This window comes from Bos javanicus, chromosome 6, assembly GCF_032452875.1.
Source record: "Bos javanicus breed banteng chromosome 6, ARS-OSU_banteng_1.0, whole genome shotgun sequence".
NCBI lineage: Eukaryota > Metazoa > Chordata > Mammalia > Artiodactyla > Bovidae > Bos > Bos javanicus.
Genome location: NC_083873.1, coordinates 100,681,240 through 100,701,820, shown reverse-complemented (window position 1 = coordinate 100,701,820; position 20,581 = coordinate 100,681,240). Strand labels below are relative to the sequence as shown.

General features: G+C 37.8%; 1 protein-coding gene across 2 annotated transcripts in view; it reads right to left on the bottom strand.

Annotated features, from left to right (window-relative positions):
• Nucleotides 1-20,581, bottom strand: part of ARHGAP24 (Rho GTPase activating protein 24) — a 914,624-nt gene that overhangs the window by 469,127 nt on the left and 424,916 nt on the right. For both annotated transcript variants that reach the window (XM_061420700.1, XM_061420698.1), the window contains exon 2: nucleotides 2,350-2,549. In XM_061420700.1, coding sequence (XP_061276684.1) covers nucleotides 2,350-2,529 — 180 coding nt within the window. In that variant the 5' untranslated portion in view covers nucleotides 2,530-2,549. The remainder of the gene's footprint in view (nucleotides 1-2,349; nucleotides 2,550-20,581) is intronic.

Sequence of the window (20,581 nt, the reverse complement as noted above, 5' to 3'; positions counted from 1 at the left end):
TACAAATACTAGTAACATACTAATAGCAAAATACTGCTTATCTTAGAAATACTATGAATTAAATTAATTTTCACTTCAATTCAAATTTCATTTGAATTGATCAGAAGTTTTTGCATTTCTTATTTAAATTTCCAGCTTTTTATCAAAATAACTACATTGCACAGAATACTGTGACTCTGTCGATCTTCTGAGAAACCTCACAGAGGACAATAACCAAGGCAATTTGATAATATCCTCTTTGAACAGTTTAAGGGGCTCATATACATATTCTCTGACATCTGCAGGTTCTCAAATTTTAGAAACATTAAGCTCAATCTTGATCTATTGTAGCCAATCTTCATTACTAGAAGGTACGTTGAACTCACCAAAGAGTCAGAATGATTGTTTAGTCTGCTTCAGTTCTCCAGTCACTCAGCTCCTAAAACCTCCGTTTGCTCCCCTAATCCTTTGTTTCGATTCTAGATGAGACCTAATTAATGATTTAATTTGTACTCATTCTGGTTAACAACCCAGCCCATCCAAAGTATGCCAGAACAAAAGTCCATCGAATAAAATATTGAATGTTACTCATCCATCTCCTTCTGTATTCAACATGGTCCTCCATATCAAAGTTTCCATAATGAATGCCCCATGTTCTACTTTTTTTCACATTAACCTGAGTTTGGTAAAAATAATTTTATGTTCAAGATAATACCTTACTGTATTACATAGTATAAAACAAGGTACAATGAGAAAAGAACTCTAGAGTATAAGATAACAAACAAGACTCCTTTGCCTCTGATCTCTATATGATGGTGCTTATCTCAGCCACAGTTTCTTCATTTGTAATAATAACTCCCACATTCCCCACTGTTTTGCTATGATGAAATGAATGTCATTGCTGTTGCTCAGTTGCTCAATCATGTCCAACTCTTTGTGACCGCATGGACTGCAGCATGCCAGACTTCCCTGTCCTTATGGAAATGCCTTATAGCTGTCATGACATAAATACGGGATAATCTTATTAACTTATTTATGAGATCTTTGAATGAAAGCATATGAACTTGGACTTAACTAGAGGCAAACATGGCACCACAATCTAACTCTGGGTAATATGCTTTATACCTAAGCATTGATTTCTTCATACATGAGGCTAATCCTACCTCGAAGGATTATTTTAAGCATTTCATAACATACATATACCAATTCTTAGTCAAATGCTTGGCCTTGGTAAAGGTATGCTAAAAAATAGAAATTTCAAAAATGAGTGGAGAATGTAATTTCATTGCTACTTTTATGTATTAATAATTCAGTTAGACTAATGAGAAGTTTGTTAAATTATGTCTGAGGAATTTAAAATACTAAAGCAGAGCCTTGATCCAACTTCCTAATTAAGTTCTCAAATTTTAATACAAGGAAAATAGCCCCAAGAACATACCGTTAGGGATGTTTATGTAAACTACTCTAAAACATTTTTTCTCTTAGTTATGTATTTTACAGATGTAGATGGAGGAAAAACACAGAGGGAATGCCTCCATTCCCATCTTCTTTCATCAATTGATAAGCAATGATCACAGCTAAGAAAGCTTGTTGTAGCTACAGGGAAGGATGGAGAATTTTTCCTAATTGCAACCCAGAGATCTGTGGCTGAGGAAATGAGAAGTAAACAAGCAACTAAAAGACCATTAAGAAACCACAAAGAAACACAGAAACTATCCCCGGGGGATTATATTGTGTATGCTGGTTGGATGTATCAACACTGTCTGGGTTTAGCACTACATCCATATTTTATATGAGTTAAAGCAGAGAGAAGCCCCCAGAGAACAGTTATTGACAGTGTCTCATAAATTAAAGTTCCACTTACAGTTTTCCTTCAAATCTTTCAACTTGCTTCTGAGAAAAGGAAAGATGCTTTGGCTACAATATATATATCTTCTAACAGAGGTCCATTAATATTTTCATACGATAACTCCCATGTCCCCTACTGGTTTGCTATGATGAAATCAGTAACAAGTATGGAAACGCCCTATAATTGTCATGATACCAATATAAAATATTCTTTTTATTTTTTTGAGTACTTCTCCAAGATATTCTTATTAATTTATTTATGAGATCTCTGGAACTCAGATATTTTGGTCCAGCTTAGTAAAAGTCAAAATTAATATTCAACAAGTATAATTTGCCTCTTGGCCTCAATTAGCAAGTTTATCCTCCTGAACCAAAGTAAACAATGAGTAAAAGTGTGAAAGATGCCAGTGAACTGAAGGAGACCAGGGAGATTGAGTTGACGTCAGTCTCCAAGTTTCTAGCAAACCCCACCACTTCTTAGGCTACTAAGCACTACAGTGCTTTTTATTTTTTCCTACTTACCAAGGGTTTGGTTTCATCTTCGTCTTTGAAGTAATAGAGCTGATCACCCTTGAGCACAAACCAACGGGTATGCCAAGTCTTGACAAAGCCTCCTTGCTTTCTCAGCCACCCACACTTCACAGCATTGTTCCTCCCTGGGCCTTGCGGGGAGTTCTCCATGGAGTCATTGTTCTCCTCCATTATCAAGCTGATGGACTTTCCTATGTAGCAAACAAAAAACAACAAAAATAAAGTGCTCTGATATAGCCAACCCCCTCTTAAATTACCTGTCCCTTTAAAAAAAAAAAAAACACGCTGGAGGAACAGTGAAAAAGGTACATCAACTCACATTCCAAATTTCTAGAAGCAAACCACAAATGTGACAACAATATTCCCGGAGGAAACTTGGACAGAGTTCCTCGTGTCTTCCCTAAATGAGCTAGTCAACTACGTGATAATATCTCTTTTTCCCAAAGTAGAATTAAAGAATAGGAAAGTTCTAGACGAAATGTGTTAAGAAGTTGGAGGAGGCAGCTATGCTCACCACTACACTATGGTCACAAGAGGCAATATTTGAAGACAAACTAAAAACCACCTAAAAAAAAAAACAAACCCAGGACTCTCGTGATAATGGGCCTCTGTGTCTGGTGTGCACTGATTGGAGCCTGCTAGTGCAAGCCTGTGATTATTTGAGCAAACTTAGTCTCACACATGTTAAAGTTTAGAGGGACTATTTTAAAAACCTCAATGGAAGGCATTTGTTTTACATATGTGAGAATTTCTCAAGCTGTCTCTGCCTCCCTCTCTCCGAGTATCCCCTTGAGAGTTTCTTTGGCTGGTCAAGAATTAGTGCAGCTGAAAAAAGTTGAGGAAAAAATTGCAAACAAATGAAAAATAGCCCGGCTTGGCCAGTGCATCTCCTTCAGACTTCTGGAGTGAGTGGTATGTTCCAGTCAACTGCATGATGAAGAAAATTTCGGGTTATGCAGGAAGGAACACAAGGCCACACACACGGTACATATCAAGCATATGAGTCTATCTTAGAGCCAATATTAATCTACAGGTGAGATGCTAAGCTGCCACAGTAAGAAGCTAGTTTTCTGGAAGAGCCAGGGAAAAGTAATTAAGAACAAAAGACATTTTCCTGTCCCAAAGGCTTCCTGCAGGCTTTTGCTAATGTTTATTCCTAAGCATTTTTCATGACGTAAAAACTGCACTCTGACCCTTGTGTCTTTCTTGAGGATATGAGGGTACAGATTAATTAATAAAACATAGAATAATTCTGTGCTGGCATATTCATGCCAAAGCTTCTATTTTTTCAGCTTAATTCCAGAAAACAAGTTGCTTTCTATCTAGTCTTTATTTCACCACGAATTTTTTCAATTAATTTGTATACACACAAGTCTAGTTGTATACTCCATGAAGTTTCCATTGTCAGCCCTCAACTATCTACATTTCTTCCTTGAAGGTACAAGGATCAACCCTTCCATCACTGGACCTCTATAACTGAAACACTATGAGAAATGTTTTAGCTTCTATGCTAAGATGCCCATGGAGGAGAAGGCTATGGAGATGGTGGGGAAGTGCCCACACAAATATTTCCAGCATCTCTGTGATGACCGCACAAATATTTCCAGCATCTCTGTGGTGACCTGGAGGTATACGCTGCTCATGCTGGCCGCAAGACATGAGGTCAGAGGACCTGAAGCTGCTGATGCGAAGGCAGGGCCTAGTCACTGACCAAGTCTCCTTGCATGTACTCATGCAGCAGCACCTGCCCCTGGGGTACCGGCTGCTACTCACCCCTTGTGCATTCCGTCTTCCCTGCCCCGTAGTGGTCAGGCCTCAACACCTGCCCTATCCTGGTTTCTTTCTTTTTTCTTCCCACTTTATTTATTTTTAATTGGAGTACAATTGGTTTGCAATGTTGTGTTAGTTTCTTCTGTACAACAACATGAATCAGCTTTGTGTTATGCTTCCCTGGGGGGCTCAGATAGTAAAGAATCCACCTGCAATGCCGGAGACTTGGATTCAATCCCTGGGTTGGGAAGATCCCCGGGAGAAGGGAATGCCAACCCACTTCAGGATTCTTGCCTGGAGAATCCCATGGACAGAGGAGCCTGGTGCAGACTACAGTCCATGGGGTCACAAAGAGTCAGACACAACTGAATAACTAACACACAACATGCATATATCCCCTCCCTCTTGAGCCTCTCTCTCACCCCCCACCTTCATCCAACCCCTCTAAGTCATCACAGAGCAAAGCTCCCTGTGCTTTACAGCAGCTTCCCAGTAGCTATCTGTTTTACACATAGTAGTGTATGTTTCGGAGGAGGCAATGGCACCCCACTCCAGTACTCTTGCCTGGGAAATCCCATGGATGGAGGAGCCTGGTAGGCTGCAGTCCATGGGGTCACTAGAGTTGGACATGACTGAGCGACTTCACTTTCACTTTTCACTTTCATGCATTGGAGAAGGAAATGGCAACCCACTCCAGTGTTCTTGCCTGGGGAATCCCAGGGACGGGGAAGCCTGGTGGGCTGCCGTCTATGGGGTGGCACAGAGTCAGACACGACTGAAGTGACTTAGCAGCAGCAGCAGCAGTGTATGTATATCAATGCTATTCTCCCAATTTGGTCCACCCTCCCCTTCCCCGCTCCCTGTGTCCACATGTTCAATTTCTCCATCTGCATCTCTATTTTTGCCCTGCAAATAGGTTCATCAGTACTATTTTTCTAGACTCCATATATATTTATATTATTATATTATTAATTATATAAAATATGTGTAATACATAACATCATACTAATGTTTACTCATTATAATTATAACTATTAATCATATACATAATATACATATATTAATATATAATTATATCTTTGAATTCAGTCCTGCCATTCCAGTTACAGGGGATGAAGAAGAGCTCTGGTTCTATATACTTCTTATTTGATCATTTCAACCATCCTCTGAGGAGTTCTGCCTCTTCTATATGTATCCCAATATAGTTCCAACCTTGCTTTCTATCTTCATCTCCTCAAATGACTTTTAAGCCTCATGTAGGTCATTTGACTATAATCTGTTTCATTTAGTACCCACTTTTCCCTTTCTTATCCTGAAACACCTTCCGGATGAACAAGCTCTCATCTCTACAAAACATCTTGAAACTTCCTTTGGTCCATAGGGCTTTCCCTTGGCAATCACCACTCCCTGAAAGAAACCGTTTCCCATCATGTGTGTGCATGTTGTGTGAGCAGCCTGGATCATGCCTGATGCTTCCAGTTTGTTCTGCCCTTAGGGCAGGATCTTTCATCCCTTTCTTTCATAGTATTTGACCTAGTGTAAAGAGCCAAGTAAACCTCACTCTAAATGAATAATGAATGCTGTAACTTAATATAGATAATAAGTAAGCTCCTTGGAAGGAAAGCTACGACAGACATACACAGCATGTTAAAAAGCAGAGATATCACTTTGCCAACAAAGGTTTGTATAGTCAAAGCTCTGGTTTTTTCAGTAGTCACGTATGAATGTGAGAGTTGAATCATAAAGAAGGCTGAGTGCCTAAGAATGGGTGTTTTCAAATTGTGGTGCTGAAGAAGACTCTTGAGAGTTCCTTGGACTACAAGGAGATCAAGCCAATCAATCCTAAATGAAATCAACCCTGAGTATTCATTGGAAGGACTGATGCTGAAGCTCCAATACTTAAGCCACCTGATGCGAAGAGCCGACTCACTGGAAAAGACTCTGATGCTGGAAAAGACTGAACGCAAAAAGAGAAGAGGGTGGCAGAGGATGAGATGATTAGATAGCATTACTGACTCAATGCACATGAATCTGAGCCAACTTCAGGAGATAGTGAAAGGCAGGGGAAGCCTGGTGTGCTGCAGTCCACAGGGTCACAAAGAGTCGAACACGACTTAGTGACTGAACAATGACGATGCGTATTTAGACCACCCTAAATAATCTTTTTTCATTTCCTGGCATTTAAACAGTTCACATCTACACAGTTTGCTATTTCATCATCACCTATTAATTCTTTAACCAAATATCCTAACTTACAAATTGAATAAGTCCTTAAAACAAACATTTCAACACACACCCCCACACGCACACATAAAAATTTAGAATTCATTGCACAACAAGTTTTTTTCTTTCCAGCCCTTTATTTCTTTCCTTTCATGTTAATGTTTTCTGTTTAATTTGAAAAATCTCCTCTGAAATGCTTCAAGATAATTAGCAACCTACCATCAATAATATAAAAAATAGAAGTGCCCAATTCCACATTTGTCTCCTATTAATCCTTACTAAAAAACGTGTGCACATTTGAATGTGGTTTATTATTCTTCTTGCATATGTTGTTTATAAGCCTATTCAAACCAATGATAGCATCTCTCACTGAACCCCTGGCTACAGTGCCCAAATTTTCATGACTTTAGATTGCATCAGAAAGTATTTCAATGGTACTAATTGTAACAATCATTAAAACAGAAATGAAAACAGATTGTATCATATCCCTAAGGGAAAATAATACCACAGTTATTTTGATTGAAGTTAAGTTTTACTAAGATAACCATAATTTTTATAGAGGAGTCTTGATATTTCTGCAAAAATCAAAAGCTTCAAATTCTACCCTTCATCTTTAAAATAAGGATGTTGGACTGGATGATTTCCAGCTATGGTCCCTTCTTGCACGCTGAAATCTACCATCTCTGTAATTCCATAAGCATAAGGACACCAGATATCCTCAATATTTAGTATAACATCTGACATATGGTGAAGCTCAATCAATGTTTGATGAATTAATAAATTTTGCAATAGGCTTGGTGCTAGATATCTAAGAGTGAACATGATCTCCTTCTGAAACCTGATCTTGCCCAAAACCTGATCTTAGTAAAGGATACCATGTTATGCCCAGTTAGAGGGAAAAAAAGGTGATCATTTTAGATTCCTGATTCCTCTTCACCCTGAACATCAAATGTATCTGTAAATTCAGAAAGTTATATGTCCAAAAGATATTTCAAATCTATCTAGTTGATTCCATCTCCATCTCCACTCTATGACCCAAGTCACCACTGTCTTTGATTAGATGATTCTAATAGCCCAGCATCTAGTCTCATTGCTTCCATTTTTAACCACAAACATGAACACATAGGCACATGCTCACACATTTCCTTCTCCACAAAGTAGCCAAAGTGAGCTCTGAAAAATTAAATCAGACAATGATTCTCCACATGGAAAATTTTGATTGGTTCCTACTGTACTTATTTTAAAATCTGGAGGCATAAACATGGTATCCTGCTGCTGCTGCTGCTGCTGCTAAGTCACTTCAGTCCTGTCCGACTCTGTAAAACCCCATAGATGGCAGCCCACCAGGCTCCCCCGTCCCTGGGATTCTCCAGGCAAGAACACTGGAGTGGGTTGCCATTTCCTTCTCCAATGCATGAAAGTGAAAAGTGAAAGGGAAGTCATTCAGTCGTATCTGACTCTTCGTGACTCCATGGACTGCAGCCCACCAGGCTCCTCCGCCCATGGGATTTTCCAGGCAAGAGTACTGGAGTGGGGTGCCATTGCCTTCTGTGAAACACGGTATAGAAGGCTCTGAATCATCTGGCACGTGTTTACCGATATAATCTAATCTCATTCTACCTCCTTCACACTTCCCCCCATAACATACACACTTTAAAGCTCTGAACAGTATAGTAACACCAGCTTACTTTCAGTTCTGGCAACACAGAAGCTCCTTTCATGCCTTGAGTTTTGATGATTGCTGATCTCCACCTGGGCTGCTCTGCCTCATTCTCCTAACTTTACATGGTCCATCTCTTCTCATCCTTTAAGTCTCAGCCTGAAACCTACCTCCTCCAACTGTCATTACTAATCACCTAGCGAATCAGCTTCCTTCTTGTTATTCTCTGCTTCTCAGGTGGCTCAGACAGTAAGGAATTTGCCTGCAATGCGGGACACCTGGATCTGATCCCTGGGTCGGGAAGAGCCCCTGGAAAAGGGAATGGCTCCCCACTCCAGTATTCTTGCCTGGAAAATCTCATGGACAGAGGAGCCTGGTGGGATACAGTCCACGGGGTCGCACAGAGTTGGACACAACTGGAAGACTAACACTTGCCCTCTGTTATTGTCTATCCCTGAACTCTGTCTTCTGTCTTCCTGACACTTCTCTAAATTGCTGTTTCTTCAGCTGTTTACTGCTGATCACCCCTTCAGGATCCCATAAACTTCACCAACTCAAGGACGTCCTTCTTCTTACTGCAATATATCCAGTGCTTACTTGCTATTCAGTAAACAACTGTCCAATCAAGGAGTGAAGCCATGTAACAATCACAATAGAATTCCTACAAAGAGTATTTCAGAAAGTTGTAAATTTGCATTTAATGCCTTAAAGAATATGGTCTACTTTAAGAACTTGATTTTTTTTTTCCTTTGGACACAGGAGACTTCCATTAGCATGAAAATTGTACTAAACACAATGTCAAAGTCATCAAACTGAAGTGAACCTGAAATTGCCCTTACTGAAGAAATTCAAAACTTCCTTTTCCTTGGCAGGAAATACATGTAATCAATTCTGGTTTTGCATGAAGGAACGTATGGTTCACTCACTCGGATTCTGAGAGAATGTTTAACTGAATCTGCACTGGGAAAGTATTTTTCTTGTGGTCAGGCTATGGCAGCTGGGTAGTTCATGAGATTTCCAGTAGGACCAATGACCTCAGTGTTTAGCAAAGCAACATAACAATAATATAAATAAATGGTTACCCTAAACTAAAACAAAAACAGAATTAAGTTAACTTGTATCTTTACAACCTGAATGATAGCTACTGTACCATGCTGGGGCTTAAAAAGATCCCCTCATTTGATGGGAACACAGCTTTAAATTATTTTCCAGCAGTGGAAACTGGTTTGTGTATCTACTCGTATGGTTCTTTTTGCAATCAGATGGGCTAGGAACACACGAAAATATTATATGAAGCAATCAGAGATGAATTTCATGCTCTTAACAGAATTTTCTAGATGCCAATAGCCACACACATAGGTATTTATATTTGTAACTTTGTTTCAATAAAGAATATATATATATATAAACACACACATAAACAGAGATGTTTATAAATAAAATGCCATATGACATAGAGTTGCAATGTGTTTGAATTTACCTACAAGACTAGTTCAGGAAACACAAGAGAATAGCAGAAGAGAAGGAAGCTAGAGGAGAAGAGAGAACATGTGCTCCCACACATGTGGGACAGACGGGAGGTGCATTTTCACAGCAAGTGTCAGCTGCCTGAACTCTGGTGGGGAGAGTGTGTCACAGTGCACGCGTGATCCCAGAGCCTCTGCATACATACAATTTAACACCACATGGCCGCTCAACACAAACTCCCCGCTGTTGTTCAAAAAAATAGGGATCTGTTCTGTTGCTATGAGAAAAAAAAAAAAAAACAGATATAAAACTGCCAGAGTTGGTAAAGTACTGCAATTTGTAAGTGATGTGTGTAACTTTTGAGAGTCGTTTTGTTCACATCCAACTGTCACCATTTGTGTTGATATTGGAACCTAACACCTTTGTAAAATGAATGTGATTACACTCTACATGAAGTATAACTACAGAGGACCAATATACATCTGAGTTCTAACCTTTCTCTTTTTTTAATATAAATTTATTTATTTTAATTGTAGGCTAATTACTTTACAATATTGTATTGGTTTATTTACAAAAAAAATGTCTTGTAGCTGTTGCTAACATGCTGGTTTGTCGAGCATTGCTGCTGCTACTGCTGCTAAGTCGCTTCAGTCGTGCCCGACTTTGTGCGACCCCAGAGATGGCAGCCCACCAGGCTCCCCCGTCCCTGGGATTCTCCAGGCAAGAACACTGGAGTGGGTTGCCATTTCCTTCTCCAATGCATGAAAGTGAAAAGTGAAAGTGAAGTCGCTCAGTCGTGTCCGACCCTTAGCGACCCCATGGGCTGCAGCCCACCAGGCTCCTCCGTCCATGGGATTCTCCAGCCAAGAGTACTGGAGTGGGTTGCCATTGCCTTCTCCAGCGTTAGTACATTTTATTCAGCTGTATGCCTAAATGCTGGGCTTCCCTGGTGATTCAGTAGTAAAGAACACACCTGCCAATGCAGGAGATATGGGTTTGATCCCTAGGTTGGGAAGATCCCCTGGAATGGTGATGCACTCCAGTATTCTTGCCTGGAAAAGTCCATGGGCAGAGGAAGCCTGGCAGGCTCAGTCCATGTGATCGCAAAGAGTTGGACATGACTTAGGGATTAAACAACAACATGTCTAAATGCTAGCATATAACCTTTCTACAGGTAATGGTTCACACACAAAAACACACAGAATAAACATATGATGTGTATATAGTCACATACACGCATATATACATGTGCTCACACACGTGTGCATACACACGTATATACATGTGCATACCTACATGTGAATACACACATCTACACATGCCATTTACAATGTACATGTACATTACTTTTGTATTCCAACCCTCTATGATGAAAAGGACGTCTTTTTTTTTTTTGGTGCTTAGTTCTAGAAGGTCTAGTGGGTCTTCATAGAACCGTTCAACTGCAGTTTCTTCAGTATTAACGGTTGGGGTACAGACTTGGATTACTGTGATGTTGGATGGTTTGCCTTGGAAATGAGCTGAGATCATTACATTTACAAAGAATGTGCAAAAGACAATTTAAAGAATTAAATCTTAGTAGTCTAAGTAACTGCTAACTAAAGAAGACTAATGAATGAAAAACAGTTCACTTTCTGTCCCTCACCCTCTACCACTCCATCAGAAAACTAAATCGAACTGTGATACCTACAAGGCAATCAGCACTGTAAGTCCCATGGTACAGTGGATCTAATGGAGATTGTTTTAGATTCAAGATTAATTCCAGGAAGCCAAATCTGTTTTTCAGGAAGTAATTGAATTTTCTCTAAAAATCTCTTGAAAGGACCTTGGGTTTCCTACATGGTTGTTTTCACTTAACTTCTCTCCATCCCTCAGCTCCTCTAGAAAGGCTCCCCTAGAGCTACTGCTGTCCCCAGTCTGATTTTTCCTTCCACGAGCTTCCATGTCACTCTGGACTGAGCCTTTACCACATGCGGCCATATGCTTATTACTGTTCAGTCTCCCACAGCATAACTCATGGAAGATATGGGCTCCCTGAAACCTCCCCCCACACACTCTTCTAAATACTAAATAATTAGAATATGCTAAATACTCAAAGGTTTATTGAATAAATGTAGGTGAATGAAGAAATAAAGAAGTAAACAAATCCATCAGTCAGTCTTTGGGGCCTAACTGAATGGACCTCAGAGCCCTCAAGGTTCCCCAGAGTGCAATGCAAAAATCCTAAACTATTTGATATTATTATATATGTCAATGAAGGGGCTTCCCTGATGGCTCAGACAGTAAAGGATCTGCCTACAATGTGGGAGACCTGGGTTCAATTCCTGGGTTAGAAGATACCCTGGAGAAAGGAACAGCAACCCACTCCAGTATTCTCGCTTGGAGAATCCCATTGACAGAGGAGCCTGGAGAGCTATAGTTCATGGGGTCACAAAGAGTTGGACACAACTGAGCGACTAACACTTCCACTTCCATACCAATGAAAGGGCTTCAGTCCAAATTCCTTCACCTAAGTTTTTAGTGGCTTAAAGCTAAACCAAACTTCAGAAATTGTTGAGCAAAGGGAACTCCCATTTTTTTCTCACTGGATGTTACCCATAAGTATAACTCAAGTTAAGTAAAGAAATATTTCTTCTTAAAACTGAAGAGTCTAAGTGTGAAGAAAGCAGGAGAATTGAATAATGTATAACAGTCATGAATACAAAGTCTAAAATAGTCACCAGAAGAGCACACCTGGGGAAAATTTAGCAGTAATAACTTTGTAAATGTGCAGTTATTTTCCTGAAGAAACACTAAATATCCTGCTCCTTGATTCATTTGAAATTAAATTGTCCAAAACAACAGAGAACCGACAAAAATAGAAAATTATGTACCTGTTGGTGTGGATCAGAATGTCAATCTATAGTTTATATTTTAAGCTTCAATGTTTCCATATTCACTTGAAAAAAAGTTTAAATATTTACTTTGTGTTTGTTGTATGTTTAATGACATTCTTTGTAGAGAGAATCTGCTTCCACTTAAGGAGGTTTTCATTCAACTGGGAGAAAAATATTCTAATATATATTTAGATGTGTTCCTACTGACACATCAGTCTCCAAGGAATTAGAAGAAAAAAAAAAAAAAATAGAGACCCACTGGAATTCCCAAGGGTGAATAGAAACAAAAATCAAGTTAAAACAAATGCTTTACCGTTGATAGAACCAAGAGAAAAGGCAGATACATGGCAACTATATTGCTACTCTTAAGCTCATGAAAGACATTATTAATTAATCACAGTTCTTTTCCTGAGGAACCTAGATGCACTTCCAGATGCCTTCTCAATTCAGCACTCTAGACAGTCACAATCAATCAATCACATACAAAAAGGAGAGAGAGACTCTTTGTTACTTTGATTCTATAAATAAACCAAGAACTGATAATATCCCTCCAACAGAAAATAGAAACTCAGGTGTTCCCCAAGAGAGAATGCCATTTGAAATGAGTGATGGATTCATTTTGATATTTGGCAAAACTAATACAATTATGTAAAGTTTAAAAATAAAATAAAAAAAAAAAGAAAATCAACTTACTTTTTCTTTTTTAATTGAGGTCTAATTGATATAACATATTAGTCTCTGGTGTACAAAATCAATATTTGTAAAGATTGCAAAATGATCACTGTAAGAAATCAAGTTAACATCAACCTCAATATATAGTTACAAATTTATTTTTCTTGTGATAAGAACTATTAATATCCACTCTCCTGGATACTTTCAAATATGTAATACAGTATTATCAGCTCTCATCACCATGCTATACATTACATAAAAATACTAAACACCTCACAAATTTGCAGGGGCCATGTAGCATTCCAATTTTAGTAAACATGCTGTAGAAACAAGCAAGGAAGTCAACTTCTTTTAATGGAAAAAACTTAGAGCGCTCTGAGATGAGAGTTCTAATATGGCAAGTAGTATTGCATCATATGGCCACAAAAACAAAGCAAACAGATCTAAGCCAAGAACAGAAAACACAAGTTGAATGTCCTTTGTTTTATATTAACTAACTCCATCTTTGACAAGACTCTTAAATAAAGGATCAGAAAGCAAATTTTATAAACATCTCAATGTTTAGGATTTTGTGTGCCCTTCCCCTCCCTTATTCCTAGTTCAGTTTTCCTTAGTAAAACTTTATTTTGAAAAACTGTCTCAGGGAACAAAGAAGCTTTCCCTCTAAATCTAAAAAGTAATGGATTATAAATCTAGAGTATGGGGGAAGAATGGCAGCAATAGAGGTGAGCTTTCATGCACAGTGGGCAGAGTGAAGAGAGCAAAGCTGAAGCAAATGGGATGCTGAGTAAGACAGGCTAAGGCGGGGAGAACACCCCAGCTGGGTCTTCCTCTCACAATAGGGAAATAACCTCTGGGCCCATCATTTAAAGAGTTCCTCCATCTCTATCTCCTGATGGCCACATTTTTAGACAAAAGCCTGTCTAAAAAATACTTTTGATGTCAGACTTCTTTAATGAAGCCAACCCAGGAAAATCAGATATGCTGTTGATTGCATTATCATATCAAGGCTCTCTTTGGGGGGGGGAAGCTTTTAATTTAATCACACTTCAAAGAAAATATTATACAAGTAGGCAACTTTGGCTGAGATAGTCATTGTCTACAATGAACTCTCAAGGTTTTTCCTTCAAATGCAAGCCTTGAGGTGCTTAATGATTTCCAGTAAGAACCACTTCTTCTTCTTCTTCTTTTTTTTTTTTTTTTTTGGTCAAGTAATCCTGTGGATTGAACATCAACCTAGAGCTTTAAAGTTCTGGAAAAATACTGGACACTCTTAAGTGTATAAATCTTGCCCTAATCACTGAACCACAGTTTCTCTCCCAGTGGTTTATTTTATTGAGGTATTAACAATCCAACTTTTTCATTTTAATTTGAGGAAATTGGGGAGATGTCAAAATGAAAATATCTGACTGCTCTTCCACTTCATTCAGCATCATTCACATCATGAGGGACCTTGATGTATTAAACTTTACTCTTCCATGAGGTACCATTAGTCTCATATAATTTGAACACATTTGAGTTCTTCTAAGTATCTAATTAATTCACACTTCAGTCTTAGATGAGCAGAATAGAAATCTAGCTTTACTGCACCTGAATATATTTGGGTTTCATTAAAGATAAATGAATATCATATATAAAAAGCCATTTTTTTTAACTTAATTTTCATTGTATACATTACAAAAAGCCATTTTTTAAAGTAGGAATCTTGGTGGGTCATATGATATTTGGAATGTCCAGAAGCCTGTCCTTGCAGAGCCCTCTGTCCCTCATTCCATGTAGTCTCAGACGGCAGCATCATCCCACAGCCACAAGGTGGCCTAGACTTGACTATGCCTAGGTCCTGAGCTCCCTAGCAACAGTGACCACCCCAGGAAGGGGGCGTGTGACTAAAGCATTGCCAAGTCAAGTTCTTCTTTAGGACTACTTTAGTGACACTGAAAGCATGAGCATCTGGGATGAATGAGGCTGAAATCATTTATCTCCCCTGGCCTTAGAAGACAGTGGTCTTCACAATGAAACGATGCAGAGATAAGCAGATGTGAGAAAAGCCTGGAGAGAGCCCTGGAATACCCATCCTAATCCAGCTCCTGAAGTCTTGGCCCTTGTGTATCTTCCTTTAATCCTATGAGATTTGTCTTAGTCTTCCCAGCAAAGTGAGCAGATAAATTCCCATTTACCTACTCTAGCTTGATGGACAGGGAAGCCTGGAGTGCTGAAGTCCACGGGGTCGCAAAGAGTTAGAAACGACTGAGTGACTGAACTGAACTGAACTCTAGCTTGAGTTGGTTTTAATCACTTCTACCCCAAAAAGTTTTTCTTAATACCCAAAAAACAGTCTTTACCAAGTGAGCCACCAGGGAAGCCCAACTAAGCACAGCACAGCACCCCAAAAAGTTTTTCTTAATATCCGAAAAACATTTAATGACAGTACATATGGGAAACCTTTCTTTAAAATAATTATTATCTAGATAATAAATCTAGACTTACAACAAAGAGCTTTCCCTGCCCCGTATTATACACAAAACTTAATTCAAAATGAATATTAGGCCTAAATTTAAAAGCTAACACTTCTAGAAGAAAACACAGGATAATAAATTCACAACCTGGGATTTAATTTTTTTTTTAGAAAGCATATAAAAATAACAACCATAAAAATGTATAATTTAGAAATTACTAAAAGTAAAAACTTCTGCTTATCAAAAGACATCATTTATAAAAAGAATAGACAAGCCAGATATTGTTTGAAAATGTTTACAAAAATATACCTGCCAAAAGACATACATCCATAATATATAAGGGTTTCTACAACTCACTAACAAACAGACCAAAAAAATTAGAAAATGAAAATAAATTAAATAAACCCTTTACAAAAGAAGTTATACAAATCTCCATAGTCTCACAGAAAAGTCCCATCACCGTCAGTTATCAAAGAAATGTGTACTAAAATCACAATGAAATATCATTACATAAACACTTGAATGGCTACACTTGAAGACAGCTGATGACACCAAATGTTGGTCAGGATATGGAGCCATATCTCTGAAAAACCAGAATTTTCAGACATTGCTAGTAAGAGCATAAATAAAACAACCACTTTGATAGAAAGTTTGGCAATTTCTTATAAATTTAAACATAATTTTACCTACAATTTACCAATTCTGATCACTAATGTTTAACCAAGAGAACTGAAATCCATATGCTCACAAAAATATTTGTACAAAAATGCTTATAACTGTTTTATTTGTTAGCCTCAATTAGAAATAACCTGATGCTCATCAACAAGTGAGTAGATAAACAAATCATACAGTGAAATGCCATTAGCAATAATGAGAAAAAACTACACATATACATAACAACATAGATGAATTTCATAGTTATTATAATGAGTAAATGAAACCAGATACAGGAATATACACTTCATGATTCCATTTATATAAAGTTCTAGAATAGGCCAAGCTGGTCTATGGTGATAGAAATCAGAAAAATGACTACTCTGGAGGGGTTGGGAAGGGGCACAGGGACTTTCTCAGGTGATAGAAATGACATATCTTTATGGGATATGCATTACATGGGTGTAGACATCTGTCTAAACTCATGAACTGTACACTTAAAATTTATGCACAATCTATGCTGTTCTAATTAGACATGATAACTCAACACAGTGCTTGTGCCTGGCTTGAATTCTGAGTCAAAACAAAATACAGAGAGAGAGCACATTATAGGAAAATTGATAAAAAATTAAATATAAACTGTGGATTATTTTATCAAATTTAAATGTTCTCATTTTGATCATTGATAATTATGTTATTAATGCAGTTATGTGACTTGTTTTTAGGAAATACAAATCAATTATTTTAAAAGGTATAAGATGTCTTCATATTATTTTCAAACAATTCAGAAATAATCATAAACACACACGTATATATGTGTATGTATACACACACAGAGAGAGAAAGACAGAATGATACATGAAACAGAATGTAAACAATTGGTGACTTGGGGTTAAGGCTGTTAGGAATTCCTAGTACTATGCTTATAACTTTTTTGTAAATGTGAAAGCATATCAAAACAAAAAGTTATACAACCCATATGCCTTATTGAGTGCTGACTCAAAAGAGGTGCAGATTTTGTTCTTCACTGGATCACCATGAGTAAATTTCACATACGCTGCTGTAGTTGAAAAGGCACCACACTAGAACTTAGTAAACATGTCTTTGAAATTACATAGCTACCTGACCTTGAGAAAAGCATTTGATTTTCTCAGCCTCAGTCCTCTAAGCCCTCAAATAAAGACTATTCAGTATCTAAGAGTTCTGCTAATTCTATTAATACAATGTTGTGAGTCTTAGAAATGGTCTTTTGACAGCATTATACTTCTAAAGGTAAAAGGATTCGTAGGAAAACTGTTCTAGTTCATTTACCGCTAAGACTTCTAAATGAAAAAAGACAGTAAATAGAGTAGAACTCTTGTTCTATTCCTGGCCCTCTATATTGAATTGCTATACATTTTATCATTGTATCATTTGATTTTTTGAAAATGCCATACTTTAATTTAGAAGACTATAAAAATAACTACCACTGAAATATATATGACATTTTCTCTGCTTTTTATAGAAATACGATTTTACTTGTTTATTAAACAATACATGGAGCGAAAGTGAAAGTCACTCAGTTGTGTCTGACTCTTTGCAACCCCATGGACTATACAGTCCGTGGAATTCTCCAGGCCAGAATACTGGAGTAGGTAGCCTTTCCCTTCTTCAGGGGGTCTTACCAAGCCAGGGATTGACCCCAGGTCTCCCTCATTGCAGGTGGATTCTTTACCAGCTGAGCCACCAGGGAAGCCCCAACAGTATACAGCATTTACTATATGCTGACACTATATATGATATATGTGTACATGTATATGTATATGTATGTATACACTTATTTAATCCCCACAACAGTTCTATGAAGTATGATTATTATTTCTACTTTACGGATAGGGAACCTAAAGTACTAAAAAGTACCTACAATTCTACTGCTAATGAGTAGCTCTTTGAAAACAGCCATGCAATCAAACCTAGGCAGAGTGGCTATAGATTATGTTTTAATCACAATTCTATATGGGCTGAAATATTACATAAAAATAAATTTTACAAATTTTACATATTATATAAAAATAAACTCTAGCTTAGAATAGTACATGTATTTTAAAAATTCCATGAGAAAAATTGATCTGTCATAAAACTTTGTCATAAGAATAAATACACATGTGTATGTGTAATATATATACACAAATTATGTTCTTTAATTATATACATAAATGTCTATATAGATGAAGACTTATTTTCCAGATTTATCAGTAAAATATTTTACCTTGATATTTATGCACAGATATTTCATTTTGAGTTAAAATTCTAATAATTGGCAGACACTTCCATGTGAACATCTTGCCACATTGATTTGTTGCTCTTTCCGCTTTAGCAGATTGAAGGCAGTCAACTGAAAACCTGAGAAGTTACAGGTTGTCTGTTCTTTGCAGAGGGCCGGAAATAAAGATGCCCCGCCTTGCTCAGCACACTCTTAACCCAGGGGAACAAAAATGAGGCCTGTGTGCTTGGTCCTTCATGAGAAAATCAGCAGTGAAAAGGACAAGTTATGTTTTGCTTTATAAAAAAAGAAACTATGGAGTGCTGTGTCATTTCAGTTGGAAAAGTACAAAGTTAAGTCCTGAGAATTTTATTACAGCTTGAGTAACATCTGCTGCCTCACTCCAGGTGCCAATATCTGTAGTCACCTGCTTAGCTCAGTAAGGCCCCCCAGATGCTGGAAAATTATTCATGCAAATCCCAAATTCACCTTTCATGAGATGTAGGGTAGGGGAAAATGCAAAGCTGAATAACTCAAGCACGGGTACATTGAAATGGCAATGGAATGAACTGTGAGAGAGAAAAGCCAGAGTGACAGCAGTAAGAACTGGAACCCATAATGATTTAACATGTCTGACACATTACCTTACCAAAAATACTAATAATTACTAATATTTATATATAAGGCTTCTCATAAATTCCACATAATCCAAAATTCACACTCTTCTTATGTTTTTAATATGGACCATTTTAAAGTCTTTATTGAATTTTTTACAGTAGTGCTTCTGCTTTATGTTTTGGCCTTTTGGCTCTGTGGCATTTGGGGTCTTAGTTCCCTGGCCAGGAATTGAACCTGCACTCTCTGCATTGGAAGGTAAAGTCTTAACCACTGGACCACCAGAGAAGTCCTTTCCATAGATTCTTTATAGTCCATATAATTCCATATAATCCCTGACAAAATCATTAAAATATAGAGCTGATGTTCATACAATATATAGGGTCTAAACGGCTAAGGTGACTTGCTTCAGCCATAAACCTAGCAAATCTGAGAGAGAAAATGAAAGTCATTCAGCCGTGTCCAACTTTTTGTGACCCATGGACTATAGCCCACCAGACTTCTCTGTCCATGGACTTCTCCAGGCAAGAATACTGGAGTGGGTAGCCATCCCCTTCTCCAGGGAATCTTTCTGACCCAGGGGTCAAACGCTGGGTCTAGATTCTTTACCAACTGAGCCACCAGGGAAGCTCAACAAGCATCTGAGCAGATATTATTTTACTCTGGATCCTAAGAATGTTCTCTTTTCCTTTTTTTCCAAACAAACTACAGTGCTTCCTACTAACACCATCACCTTAAACAGACCACAGCGTATACTTACTAGCTTTCCTCAAAACTGAAGGGACAACTAATATACGGCATAACAGAACAAAGAGCGAGCACTTAAATATTTATTACATCATAGTTTGTGTGTGTGTGTTACTCGTTTAGTCTTGTCCAACTCTTCGCAACACCATGGACTGTGGCCTGCCAGCTCCTCTGTCCATGAATTCTCCAGGCAAGAATACTGGAGTGGGTTGCCATTCCCTTCTCCAGGGGATCCTTCTGACCCAGGGATCAAACCCATGTTTGCTGCATTGCAGGCAGATTCTTTACTGTCTGAGTCAGGGAAGTCCCATCATAGTTTAACACTGTCTTAAAAATGTATAAGATAAAATTAACAGACTATTGAGGAAATAGTCCAACAGTATTGACTTTTCATTGAGCTACTTTAGGATTTCAGAATTTAAACATAAAAAGGAGATATTACATGAAGAGTCACTTACAAAAATTCAAGTATTAGCACAACTTTAATTACAATCAGAGTAAGAAGAAAAATGAAACATGCTTTAATGGCTGCAGAAAAATTCTGCCTTCCAACAGGGTTATGAAATGTAACACTTGGGTTAATTAAATATGAAGTCTAGTGATATCTTTTATAACAAGGACAGATGGTCAATTTCCAATTAATTAGAAAAATAATCATATTAATACTTATCATCAAAACTATAATAAACACAATTCAGTCTTGCTTTGAGATTCAGAAGCCATTCAGAATCTTGTAATAGTATAAAGGTCAGTTTTATCATTAATAGATCACTAAATAATCCAGATTCAGTATTATTTTCTCCTGCCCAGCTAAAGAAGTGAAAAGTGAAAAGGTTAGTCA